Source organism: Schistocerca cancellata, chromosome 7 (assembly GCF_023864275.1).
Source record: "Schistocerca cancellata isolate TAMUIC-IGC-003103 chromosome 7, iqSchCanc2.1, whole genome shotgun sequence".
NCBI classification, from domain to species: Eukaryota; Metazoa; Arthropoda; class Insecta; order Orthoptera; family Acrididae; genus Schistocerca; species Schistocerca cancellata.
This window is the reverse complement of record NC_064632.1, coordinates 610,368,682-610,383,100: the sequence shown is the minus strand read 5'-3', so window position 1 is coordinate 610,383,100 and position 14,419 is coordinate 610,368,682. Positions and strand designations below refer to the sequence as shown.

Sequence of the window (14,419 nt, the reverse complement as noted above, 5' to 3'; positions counted from 1 at the left end):
GAAGGTTGTCCATGTGTGATCTACTCTAAGCAGGTTAAAGTGGTTGTAAGTTGTAATTATACAGAGATGAAGAGACTTCAGCAGGATAGACCAAATAAGTTCCTGGACTGAAGGGAACTGTTCCCTGGTTGTGCACCCACTGTCCTCCCATGAAGAATAAACTACCAAGGTGTCTTAATAGACTTAACTATGACAAAAACTTAATTTATAACTGTGGGAAAGAGAACTGCCTCATTTAAGCAGCATACTTCATTCTCAATGATTAATAAAACAGGAGAATAGTAATAACTTTTTGTTGTGTTTTGTATTAGTAAAGTGCATGTGTCACATTTTATTAATTTGTTTTTCCAGTCCCTCATACGCAGTTCCAAAGGTTTTGGAGCGAGCAGGACTTCAGGCTAGTGATATTGATGTTTGGGAAGTCCACGAGGCTTTTGCAGTAAGTACCATTAAGTAGTTTTTACCAGGGAAAAGACTGGGACGTGATATCAAAAATATTTCTGACTGTGTTTCTTACTATGGGGGTGTTGAAAAGAAAAGGTACAAAGCAGCACTCTGGGTATAATTGAAGTCTTTATTCAAAAGTAATCTCCACAGGCTTGAACATAACTAACCTAATGTTTCATGAACTGAAGGAGTCCTGTTCCCCAGAATTCATGTAGTTGTGATAGAAGCCAGTCCTCCATTGCATTCTTCAGTTCATTAGAATTGATGCGCTTCCCTTTGAGATGTTTTTTAGTGTACTGAAATTGCAGGACGATATGTCTGGGCTGCTCCCATTTCAACTTGGCCATTACACTTTGTGTGGCATTGGAGATGTGTGGATGTGTGTTATTGTGGAGTGAAATCACTCCCTGTGTAAGCAGCCAAGGCCGTTTGCTTTTGATGGACATGCAGTAAGCTACAGTGTATCTCATAGTAGACGTAACTGTTAATGGGTTTTCCTCGCTCAAGGAATTCGACGAGTATTGGCCCTTCGACTTAGAAAACAAAAATGGCAAGCATTACCGTGTCTGCTGAGGATACAGCTTGGAATTTATTTAGGGAGGGTTGACGACATATGTCCCTATAGTGTGCTTAAACTGAGACTTTACACAGTTCTGTACAGGGCGAGTAGTTGGGAGCATAGTTGCCAACGTGCACTGAGCACATCAGCAGGTGGCAGTAATGATGCGCCTACCTTAGGTTGCGACAGTTAGTGGCCTGTGAAAACTTTGGCGTTCATATCCTTATGGTAGTTGCCATGCTTGTTGAAACGAAAAAGTAATGGAATGAAGCCATGAGCAGAGCCAATGTGGATGACACTTATCCTGCCACCCTTTCCTATCGGTGTTTCTGTAGTGTCTTGTGCTGTGCGATCAGTCTACACCTTTGTCAATGTGCGAAATGGATTAACCCATGTCTCGCCCAATCGCACAATGTCTTCCACTGTTTGCAGCTACTGGCTTCTCCAGGCCTCTGTCATTTATCTCTATGCTAAATGTCAGAGACGAAAACTTTGCCAGAAGCCAAGCTCGTATAGACAATTTCAAAGTGATGATCTAATGCCATTGAACAGTTCTGCTTCTTTGAGGCTGAAAAGCAGCTTATTTGAAGTAGGGTATACCTTGCACTGATAAGGGTATACGAGGGTGGTTCCATAAGTACCCGACCCAACAAAGAAAACACAGATTTTGGAAAAAAATTTATTTATTTTGCAACATAATCTCCTTTTAGCTCTATACACTTTTCCCGGCAATGTTTAATAAGTTTGATACCTTTTTTAATAATGAGATTTTCCTCAAGATAGCCACTAACTACTGACATTATGTCTTCATTTGTTGAAAACATTCAACCACTGAGCCATTTTTTTCAAATTTGGGAACAGAAAATAATCCAAGGAGGCTAAATCTTGGTAAATAGGGTGCATGAGGTAGCAATTGAAACTTTAATTCATTAATTTTGGCCATTGCAATATCGGACTTGTGAGTTGGTGTCGTCCTGAAGAAATAACATTTTCTTTTTGGCCAAATGTGGCCATTTTTGCTTGATTTCTTTGCTCGAATGTTGCAATAAGTTTGCATAATACTTGCCGTTGATAGTTTTACCTCTTTCAATGTAGTCGATGAAAATTATCCCACGCGCACCCCAATAACTGACACAATGACTTTCCCTGCAAATGAAACGGACTTCGCCTTCTTTGGATTTGGTTGTCCAGTTCGTGTCCATTGTTCTGATTGATGTTTTGTCTTGGGAGTGAAGTGGTGGGCCCATACTTCGTCCATGGTTATGAAATGGCACAAAAAATCAGCTTTGGTGCTGCGAAACTTCGCTACAAATTCAACCATGACAGTTTTTGCTCGAGTGTGAGCCAACACGGCACAGACCTTGCATACAGTTTTCCCATGTCCAAATTTTCAGATAATATGTGATGTACTGCACTTTTTAAATGCCTTGTGTATATCTGCTAGCTCGCACACATTCAGGTGACGATCATCCAGTACCACTTTCTGGATTTTCTTCACCATTTCTGGAGTCGTCACCTCATTTGCTTGACAACTGCGATGCTCGTCTTTGCAGCATGTGTGGCCTCATTTAAATTCGGCTACTCAATATTTTACTGTTGTCAACGAAGGAGCAGACTCTCCCAAAGTAGAATCTAGCTCAGCTTTAATATTGGTTGCGCTGAAGCCTTTAAGAAAAAAAGTCAGATAACAATGACCAATTTTCTCCATTTTCCTAAGTTCACTCACAACATTCACTATTGATGGTTGCCCAACAAATACTAAACAATTTGGCGTCTTCAAACGTGTAACATATGCTTCATAGATCATGTACTTCCAAATGCAGACATATTTTTCGACGACGATTGCCATCTCTCGATGTTCTGTCCACTACTATTGTAACATCTAAAATTGGACCGCTGTCACTGCACTAGAGTTCAAAATCACTGCGTGTAGAGCACATTCATTCGTGACCTTGGCCAGAGACTGGAATTCTGCTTCCAATGCGCGATATCTTTTGCAGCCAGTGAATCTGTTCTTAGACGATCTCTTTTTTTATTGCGAATATAATGTTCAGATCTGGTACACTTTTGTTATAACACAATGCTAACACAAAAACTTAAATTCAGAATACCTGCCTGCTGCAGCTCACTTAAATGACAAAAAAATATAGCACCTCACAAAGAGCTGATGAACACAGAAACATCTTATTCACAGCACCGGTGTGGTACTGTTTATCCATGGCATGGCAACAGGGACACATTACCAACCGAACTGCTGGAGGTATGGTAGGGAAAGCTCACTTGCCATTGGCAAGAGGCAACGGGGTCACGTCCCTTCTGGTAAGCCAAATGTCAAAAGTCACAACTAATTTTAAATGCACTAGAGCCCCTAGATGTCTCCCTGTGTTATCCCATAGCAGAATATGCAGATATCAACTAGTTTGGTTGTTACGACGTTTCGTACCTTTTCATTTGAACCTTTCAACTTTCCTTATATTACCATATCATGTGAGATGTAATCACATGCATCTCTCTCTCTCTCTCTCTCTCTCTCTCTCTCTCTCTCTCTCTCTCTCTGTGCATCGGACAATATAATTGAAATCTAATCGAACATATTGTGTAACAGGGACAGATTCTTGCCAACTTGAAGGCAATGGATTCAGATTGGTTTGCTCAAACTTACATGGGCCGTTCAAGCAAAGTTGGTGCTCCTCCAATGGATCGTTTCAATTTGTGGGGTGGTTCCTTAAGCATTGGGCATCCATTTGCAGCAACAGGTAAAACCTCTGATGGAACAGTCTAGTGACATGTACAGTTCTGCAAAGTCCTTATATGCTTGAAAATTGTCAATTTTGCTCTAGGTGTGCGGTTGACTTCTCATGCTGCAAACCGCTTAATTCGTGAAGATGGTCAGTTTGCCTTGATAACTGCCTGTGCAGCTGGTGGTCAGGTAATTATTATTGTTCCTTGAAGTGTGCTTCATGGGAAAGAAGATAATTTTGTGTTCTGCTGTAATTGATTGTGTGAAAGTGTAAATAACCTAATGCTGAAAAGAGACTTGTTGCTTAAAAGCTACTCCTACTGTCAGACCTTTAATAGTGTCAATGTGCACTTAAAAATTTGCCAATGAATGTTATTTTTATTATTTAAATTATTATAAATATTAGTATTATAAATATTACTGTTATAAATATACGCACACTGTCTGTAACTGGTTACCCAGATGTCTGGAAGGACGGCGTGTAGTCATTCTGTGCATCTCATCAGTTCAAGGGATGCATCCGCGTCGCGCACCCCTCATCCCTCGGCCCAAGATCCTACCTTAACCAACCCTGTCATGGAATGGCTCCAGGCAGTGTGCCAGATTAAATAGAGACAACAGGGCCAGCAGCCTATAAGGATTGGCTGTTTGGTAGTATAAGTCTCTGACATTCTAATTTTATTTTACACAGATTTTTGTCTGCTCTTAATGGAATTTATGTCCAGGAGCAGCCTTTGAATTTTTAACCACTTTTATATAGTTTTCTTTTCTTTCCATTTGTTATATTTCCATGCAATAAATGACAAATATTGCGCACTGTTCGCAGGGTGTCGGCATGATTGTGGAAAGGCATCCAGATGCGCCATCTTTCAAGTGATAAGACTGTGAAACAAAGGAAGATATTTACTACAGTTTTGCCTGACGTACATTTCCTTGCATCCCCCAAATGATGATTTGGGAAAACTAAACTATGTTTGGTTATAAATTTAGAGAAGTGTGTACATAGCCTAGAAGCTTTTATGATGTTTTCGGAACTGATGTATAATACCACTGTAAAGTTATTTAGGTATGTGTGCATATGTGTATATTTTGAGATACGGAACCTGATTTTCAATGACAAACACAACTGAGAACTGAACACATGACGTGATTACTTGTATTTATTAGTTACTTTTTCATAACAACTTTTTCTCTAGAGTCTTTGTATATTTTTCTAAAGGTATTAAATTTTTTATTCAATTATCCTTTTGCATATGTTTCTTGTTGTCCCCATAAGTTGACATAAGACTTCCAGGCTCTTAAATATGGATTCTCTGTTTACAAATTTCTCTTTTATTATTGCCAGTCCACCTTCTATCCCATCTCTCTTCTGGCCATCGTTAATTATTTTACTGTCCAAATCAAAAGCTCATCTTCTATTAGTGTACCATTACGTAGTCTATTTCCCTCGCTAGCGCCGTATTTAGTTACACAACATTCCATTATGTTTTACTGTCATTCCTGCTCACCTTAGTCTTTTTTCAAGACACTATCCATCCCATTAAACTGCTCTTCCAAGTCCTTTGATGTCTGACGGAATTAGTGTCACTGACAAAATTGCTTTAGTTCTCCTCTCTGCATTTAAATTCCTTTCCAAATTTCTCCTTTGTTTTCCTTCAGTGTGCTCACTGTATAGACTGAATAACAAGAGAAATAGACCTCTCTGCCCTCTCTTGCTTCCCTTTCATTTCCTTACACTGTTAACTGCAGTCTAGTTTCTATATATAGTGTAGATGGCCTTTGTCCATGCTTATTTCGGAATTTCAGTGAATGTACTCCAGTAAACATTGTCGAAAGCTTTCTCCAAGTCTAAAAATTCTATAAAAAAGGAAGGAAATGTTTGTGAAAACAGTAATGGAAAGTCAGCAGTTTTAAGTGAAATAACACGAAATCGGGTATTTTTCGAAATATCGCAGAAGTAGGCATTTTCGGTACAAAAATCTGACGACAGCATTAAAATGTCAGTCTCTGATGTCAAACAAAAAAGTGCTCTACAATTACAAGAGTATAGTCATGTCTTCAGCAAACATATTTTTCTTATTAACACCCAAACATGTTGAGATACCACGCTAACGTGCAGTACAGGACAAGTAGTAGGAATTGTGGAAGGGCGTAAGAATGGGCGGCTGTCAGTTACACTCCAAACATGACAACAGTACAGCAACTTCTAAACTTGACTGTCGACAAAAACGTCTTTAATTCTAAAACAGCTGAAGGCCCAGGAATCAAATACAATTGCTATATATATATATGTAAAGGCCAAGTGATGTAAGACTTAACTAGTCAGATTAAGCTTTTGAAAGCAGCTGAATGCTGATACATTTAAAACAATGTAACTTCAGTAACCTTTCAATAGGCAGAAGTCCCAAGCTTCATGACTATTAAGAAACCAATTTTCCAAGGCAGAAGGCCCAAATCTTTTAACCTTAAATAGTATTTAAGCCCAAGTGATGTAAAAATTGATAAGTAAGAATCCAAAATTTTAAAGCGGCTGAAGGCCCATCATTTTTAGATCAGTACAACTACAATAAATTTTAAATAGGCAGAAGGCTCAAGCTTTATCTTCAGATGTAAGACGTGTCCAATTTAGAAAAACTTACTTTCAAAACAGCTGAAGGCTATTGTTTTTAAAAACACAATTACAAGCATACAAACTCCAACCATCGGCTATGAGCCATTAAAAATACACAATTAAATGCTAATAAGAAGGCAGTATAGGCAATGGTGCTCAGGTTTCAGGGGGCTCAGTCTGCCCTTGAAATCTTAACGTCCGTTTCGGTGAGACAAGAAGTTGGCCCAACTATACTTGATCTGCGGGCAACACAACCAAGAGACAGTCAGGGACCCACCAACAAGACTACTTGCTAACCACCAACCAGTATATGAGAATTCCAAAGCCAAAATGTTACAGACATAGCCGCCCACAACCAAAAATACTGAGAGGCACCCACACGCCTTGCTCATACTGTGGCATCAAGCAGTCAGGCCTGCAAGATGAGTGGTCTGCCAAGCGAGTGGATTCATTCTTATCTGTCGAGTAACATGAACTCTAGCACTCACAATAAAGTTAAAAATTATCCTCCTGTATGAATAATGCGCAACGGAAACGCTTATCTGACTATTGGCAATTTACAGAACTCTGACTGTTCACTACGCACTGGCAATACCACATTTTCATTCCCCCTTTTTTTATTTTTTTATTTTTTTTAACGGCTTTTATCAACACGTGGCCATCGCACTGAATATGAGTGATGAGTGGCGCACACATTACAAATTCTGGATATCATGACTACATACAATTCGCAGGAAAAGGCCACCAACCTTTTTCTTTTCACTATCTTATTTATTCCGATAAATTCTATAACCTAATTCCGCCCAGTGGGCATGGCTTTACATTGGTTCTCTATCTTATGGTCTCTCAATTATTCAACGCTACAGTGCACTTTCTGGATAGGATGGGGGATCCTTTTTTTTTTTTTTTTTTCTTCCCTCACACTTCGACACTCACAATCATCATCACGAAACTTTCTTCCAGACCGAGCAGTACAAAAGGAACACGCATAACCCACTACCTCTGAAACTACCTTGCTACTCTCCCATGCAAACCACACATACTTAAATTACATGACATACACCACACTACAACATGAAATACTACACAGGGAATAGTCACAACATTATCACTTTCAGCTTTCCCACTTCAATTAATATTTATCCCAGTTTCACACGACACTGCCCCACTTCGTAATTCTACTTTCCTACTATGAACTCTGGAGATATCTGCACATGTTCCTGTGCAATGCAAGCCAAGTGGCGTTGCTGGATAGACGGCTGACTCACCTTGTTTCTCTCTGAGTGTTGTAGTTTGAATCAAGCGTCACACGGAAACATATCTCGCAAAGTAATATTAAGAACATATTCATCACACACACGAGTCCTCAACTGATACCATAGACGAGTACTTCTCTTTATCCTTTGTTTCATACACAGATTGAGACCCACACAGTATTCACCACGTGGAAGTACTCGCCTCTAATTTAAAGTCCTGCACACGCTATTTCTTAAATATTTCAACTTATAGTACACACGCTAGTAATTCAGCCTAACTTAAGCACACGGACAAATTTCAACTTATTGCTACACGTTCCGAAGATTACTACGATCCCATTAATATTACCTGCCTGACATTTAATTCTCCCCACATAAGTTCCTGAAATAGAGAAATTATTATTTCAAACTACTCTTAAATATTCCACATGCATACCATGTCTCCACGGAGCACAACTAAGACAGGTCTTAACAGCACAAGATCCAGCGGCAGAGTGCTGAAACATGGCTGTTCTTCAGGTCATCTCGCACCTCTGTCGAGGTGGGGGAAGACCATGCTACCGTATTGGTCAGCCACATTTCAGACGCTCAAAGCTCCGGTAAGTTTCATCTCTTTGGTTCCACCAAAGGTGGTCAAAGGATCGTCTCAAAGATGATCATATATTCACATTCACTATCTGCGGTTAGCAGACGACCATACATTCATTCATTCATTTCACAGATCTCACCAAACTGGAAGTAGGGATTTATTTTTGTGGGAGTGCACATGTGATCAGTTAAATAAATAGTCATTCTTTCCCACAGTGGTATCCGGCTTCGATGTATTAATTGAAATTGAGTTATTATTAGAAAAAATATGTTGTTCAGACAAGAATAATGAAGTATGTTGTACCTATTTTCAATGTCGGGCGGTCCTGTACCCTTTCACCACCGGCTGCCCATGCAGAAAAAAATGGCACGGTACTATCCTTGCAATGCAAGGGTAGTTCCGAACATTTTTTTTAAGAAAGCTGTATTAGAACAAACGTAGCAAGTCATCAAAATAATCAGGAGGAGACCTTAGCCCCTGGTGACCTCAAATAGATGACCAAATGCTGTTACTTTACCAAATTATTGACACAGTTGTTGCATTATTGTACTCTCCACAATTCGGAGTAACGTACACACACATATTTACAACAATCCAAATGACAAATAAAACATTACATCATACATACAAATAAAAAATAATGGTGAGATAAAAATTTGCTTAGTTACTGGGATCTTCGTTATTTTTATGAGTAATCCAAACTTCACTAATTCTATGACAAATAAAAAAAATACTAATTGTACTCATGAAATTTTAAATAGCTCACCGTCCAAAAACAGAACAAGTAATCTGACATTCATAAATTGCGTTGTAATAATCTTTACACGGCAATGTCTAAATACAAAACAAAATCAACAAAAGAGAAAAAATTGCGTACACTAGTTACATGTAGAATATCAGGCTCAATATCAGTACTCTAAAATATACATCATACCTACAGAGAAATAAAACTGAGAAGAAAAACAATGATATACACCACAAGTTTCATACTGGTTACGTAATATAGTCAACCTTAGGTCATACCTCATTAACTATCATCACTTAAGCAATTGCCACCACTACTAGACCGTGAGTTGAACCTTATCCTTGTCCACCAGTACAAATACCTGCTGCTGAGCCAGTCAGTCCATCAACTTTGATCAATACACGCAATAAATAGTTAGCAATAAGTGCTTGAATCCACCAGTAGCTCTCGTATCTTACTCTACTGCTCATTTCTCTGTTGTTACACATTTAGACGACAAGAACTTGCATTTCGACTAGCCTTCATTACACTTTAATGTGAAATATCACCACTGTGATAATGCAAATAAGTGGCTTCAGTCAACACACCAACAAGATCATTACTGTCCACGACATCAAAATGCATCAGTTAATTCCGATATTTGTTGTGCAATGCAAACTCTTGTCCCTGTGACAACCTTACTGACCAATGCAACAAGAACCGCTACGTTACTATTACGCCACTGGCTAATAAATATTCTAATAAACATGTTACGTGTACTTGATAACCCAGAACAAACAAACAAACAAACAAAACAAAAAAAAAACACACACACTAACTATTCTAAACACAAATGTTAATAAAATACAATTACACTTGCTGTCCCTTCAGGAATGAAACATATAAAAAAATTTACACAATTACAAGTACAAATACATTATTCCCTATCTTGCGAGTCACAAGGAATCATTTCATTCTGCGATTTTCTTGGGGTCAAAAAAGTTGCTGACAGGTTCCCTAGAAACACTGTCTCGGTGTCAAAGCTCTCCCATGGTTACCCGGACGAAAGTCTTTAAGTCACTCAAATCGGCATTTTGAACACGCACTGAACAGTAAACTGTATCTCACATTAAACACAAATGTCAGTCACTCTCAGAGTACCATCCACATGAATCTGGTCGTCCAGAAATGGCCCTACAACTACTATTACCCATGGTTCTGTCCTTTCAGTTCATGGTGTAATTAAGTCGTAAGTTCCAACAAACAGCACTTATTCCCGCACCAATTAAAGAAATGTCTCCTACTACAGACGCAAATGTCAATGTCCCACTTTAGTTTCTTGCATTCATACAATAATTAGTCGCCAAACGACAACTGTCCTCTTTAAGTATACCAAGCGTCCCACATGCAATTCACAAAGCACACTTAACAAGTCACTGCCAAAAGTTTATGGATCCTACCGTTCAGTGGTCAAGACAAAACAAAACAATCGTCCTGTCTGCTAAAGACAAAATCTTTTCCACCACTCACAACGTGGAAACACCAGTCCTTCACATTCCACCTTATGGAGACATACGAGCAGTCATCTTGTTTCACGGCTCCACTGTCCAGTACTAGTTAATAGTTGCTGGTAAAAATGCCCGCCGGACTCTGCCCCACGTCATTCATTCTGCCGTGGCGCCGCCGCGCGAGCCGTTGAGCAGAAGAAACCACCCGCTGTTGCCTCCACGGGATACTTTCCCCAGTCGTAAGGGTGGCGGAACTTATGAATGGCCTGTGGTACGTGCGTGTCACCCCAGACCGTTGACCTGCATAGCGGGCGCGTGGAGTGTACCCCGACCGGCAGTGGAGTGGGGAGTGCCGCGGTTCTGTTGCCTCTCCCATGGCGACGTCAGCTCGGCCTCCCGCCTTCTTATGCAGGTACGGGCGCATTCTGCATGAGCACCTCAGCGCTACGACACCCAATCAGTCAGACCCTTCCGTGCATCTCGCAACATTACAGACAAAAGGATATTCTTACATTATTTAAATACTCATTGATTACATGTATGATCTATTAGATACATTGGTAATAAAAGAATCTTTGTTCTAAAAAACGTAAAATTATACACCCTAATTTTCTACACATACATCAACATTTATCCCTTTTCTATATACAGCCCATACTTGTGCTACTGATTGTACCTGTCGTCCCTTATACAAAACATGAAAGTGTTAAAAAAAAAAAGGAATAAGAAACAATCTATACAGCTCATAATTACCTACCACATGTTATTAAATAGTAAATTACTTTAACATCCTAACACAATAAACATTTTAGAAACTGATGACTCTAAATCTACAACATACAATGCACCTTTGTGCATGTGGCACTGAAATTAGTATCTCTTTATATATTTTACCTTTTTATTATTTATAACAACATTTCTAGGACATGTATGAACAATCCACATGATGTCAGATCCTGACCTGCCATCGAGGTTCATCCAAATCAAACAATAAAGCACAATAATGTTTTAGTTATGGATCGGTAGCATCCCCTTTACAGGAGTGTGCGCATTGATCACACCACTTTACGACTCTCACTCACCAGACATCACATTTTCCTTCTCATTCAATACATCAATACACTAACAGAATAGGTCTAGAAGTCAACTAACCTTAACACCACCACAGTCACGACAACATACCATACATTTGCTCCCTTATACTCAACCACATAACACATGAAGCTGTTTCGGAGATAGCATTCCCGTCTCCGAATTCGTCCTTTCACTCTGGCACCTCTCTCCATCGGCTTACCTCTGCATTCACTTTACCGATTATTGATCCTGCTAAATATCAACTTAGAATTGCGACATTTCATCTAAGAACAAAAAATACACAAATTATTCATCCTGCAAAATAACTGTACACATTCTTGGTACCGTTTTTATTAGTTATACTGGTACCAGGCTTCAACGACGACAAAAAATATTATTTTTGCCAAATTGCAAATGTTATGGTAAGAATTAGATTTACACTTATATTACATCTTACGTCAGTATTCCACAACATTCACCATCTGGATCTCATACTCTCTTTATGTCCTTTCACGCTGTGCAGTTGTCCTCATCTCGTCATTCGTATTTCGGCTCTCCATCCGTCCACTACTTCATCATTTCCTGGTCTTCCTTCGCCATTGGCATCAATCTCTATTGCAGCATACACAGGCCTCTCTGTGACATACATCTAAGACATCTCCACATTATTAATTCTACTCACCTTCATTTACCAGTGTTTCATCACGTCGAATCTCTCTTTATTAATCACACTGCTTCACGTCTCTTCTCTCCTTAAATATCACCTTTATCCACTGCTATTTATCACGTCGCTTCTCTCCTTAAATATCACCTTTATCCACTACTATTTATCACATCGCTTCTCTCTCTATCTACCATCTTTATCCACTCATTAATCATCACGTCGTTTCTGCTTGATCCTTATTCATATGACAAAAAATACATACATACACCACTCTGTCGATCCCGTTCATGACTCATTCGACCAGTCTATTCCGTCATACTTCCCTGACATCCCGCCTGAAAATTCTTATGTTAGATTTGACCCTGCACAACGTTACACACCACAAATAAATACACTGACTAGCTACCATAAATTGCCTACTTTCGATCTATCTTTAACTTTTCCATAATTTGATGTTAGAAATGTGATGAAGCCCACGCAATTGTTTTCCCTTGATCGCCTCAATCAGTACAGCATTTTCCTGGACAATCCGCCTCACTCTGAATGGTCCACTATACACAGTAAATAATATGCTGGTTAGGAATCTGAGCTTACATGAAAATTAAATGTGTGCAGAGAGTATACAAGCTGGGAGAGATGGGACAGCCCAAGTGTTAGAAACTTTGGTGCTAGTGGCCTCTTTCCCTAACACCAGATTCCGAACAACCATACGCAGCACCTCATAACTGTCACTATGACAATGACATACCACCGATCAGATGGCAGCTAATCTAAAAACTTTGGTCACAATGTTGACTTTTTACATTACTTGTTAAGTACCTGCCCTAGTCAAATCGCACTAATTAAACTGGACTCATTGGCATTATTACATAACATTTTTAGCAACTGGTCTTTGAGGAAACAGTCCTTTTACTTTAGTGTTCCAAATGAAAATTAGCAGATTTTGCTCTGAGAGACCAGCCTAACAGATTCCATTACTGGTGTTTTATTCTGTGATCAGAAGTATGGTATATGCACTCCTACATATCAGAAGAGTATGTCTGCTACATAGACAATTTTCAGTGCCAGTGGCAAGTGTTTTAAGGCAACATGCTAAGGGCTGATATGTTGGATCCATCAATCTATTACGAAAAGAAAGAAATACCAGGATTCCATGCTCTCCTGTCATTCTGGTAGTTTCTGCTGCTCCTATCCTCAACTCTGTCTGACCTATGAGTCGTATCTCCGTTTACGATGTTGCTCTCATTACCAAGTTCCTGTAACAAGTGCTGAAATGACGAAGAATCGTCTAAGCCTCTGCCTGCTATCACTATATCTCTGCGCAGTTTCACTGGCAACTTCGTTATACAGGTCCTAATGAGCTCCCCAGGTTTGTACGACACCTCCAAAAACCTATTCCGTCTCAGCATTTCCTGATAGCACGCCACTGGATCTCTTATACCACCTTCGTTACAATTTGGCATCATCAATATGCTTTGCGTAACCTGGTCCTGCTTACTTTTCGACCAGAATTCATTTAAGTAGCTACTACAGTCTTTAATAACTTCCTGCATTTTCGCTCTAGCCTCGTCCCTCAAATGGTTACACACAAACTGCATTTTGAGGAGCGGTCCCCACGATGAAGGTAATGAATCTTGAAATTGAGACAGCCTTGGACTATACCCAGTTGGGTTTGCCACCTGTTTTATCCGACACAACCGTTCTTCTGACTCCCTGAATTCGTCTTCCTCTTTCTGCCTATTTTCGTTTTTTGAATTTATCTCACTAACCCTCTGCAGTCTACCTGGTGGTGTTTCACCTTCGCTTCTGCACGCTAATTGCAACTGTGTTAGTTCTTCCCTAAGTTTCCTATTTGTTTCTAATTGTGCCTCTTTAAACTGTAATAGTGATTGTATCTCCCCCTGGTTGGCATAAGCCTCTCGCTGCGTACTGTCAGAGCGTGTCTCGCCTCTTATACTGATCTTTCCTACATCTGCACTAATCTTATTCATTCTGACCATTACCTCTTTGATTCACTCATCTGGCAACACGTCCCTATGTTCTGTAATATCACTCTCTATTGCAATTATTCGTACCTCCAAATTATTGGCTTTTTCTTTCACGGCGTCACATACTTGCTTCAACGCACCCAGATTCTTCTCCCTCTCATCTAACCGATTATTAACTGCGGGCAGACGCTCATCAATGACTGAGTGTAGCTTCCTCATTGCCTCTTTATTTCCCTTATCCATTGCCTCCAATCTTTCC

The 14,419-nt window shown here is 39.6% G+C and overlaps 1 protein-coding gene across 2 annotated transcripts in view; it reads left to right on the top strand.

Annotated features, from left to right (window-relative positions):
- The window catches only part of LOC126091922 (trifunctional enzyme subunit beta, mitochondrial), a 101,993-nt gene extending 97,005 nt beyond the window's left edge, over positions 1–4,988 (top strand). Inside the window, exons 9-12 of one of the 2 annotated variants that reach the window (XM_049907241.1) lie at positions 352–439; positions 3,612–3,762; positions 3,847–3,935; positions 4,573–4,988. In XM_049907241.1, the coding sequence (XP_049763198.1) occupies positions 352–439; positions 3,612–3,762; positions 3,847–3,935; positions 4,573–4,623 (379 nt within the window). In that variant the 3' untranslated portion in view covers positions 4,624–4,988. The remainder of the gene's footprint in view (positions 1–351; positions 440–3,611; positions 3,763–3,846; positions 3,936–4,572) is intronic. The other variant, XM_049907242.1, reaches the window with a different exon arrangement.
- Positions 4,989–14,419: the final 9,431 nt, after the last annotated feature.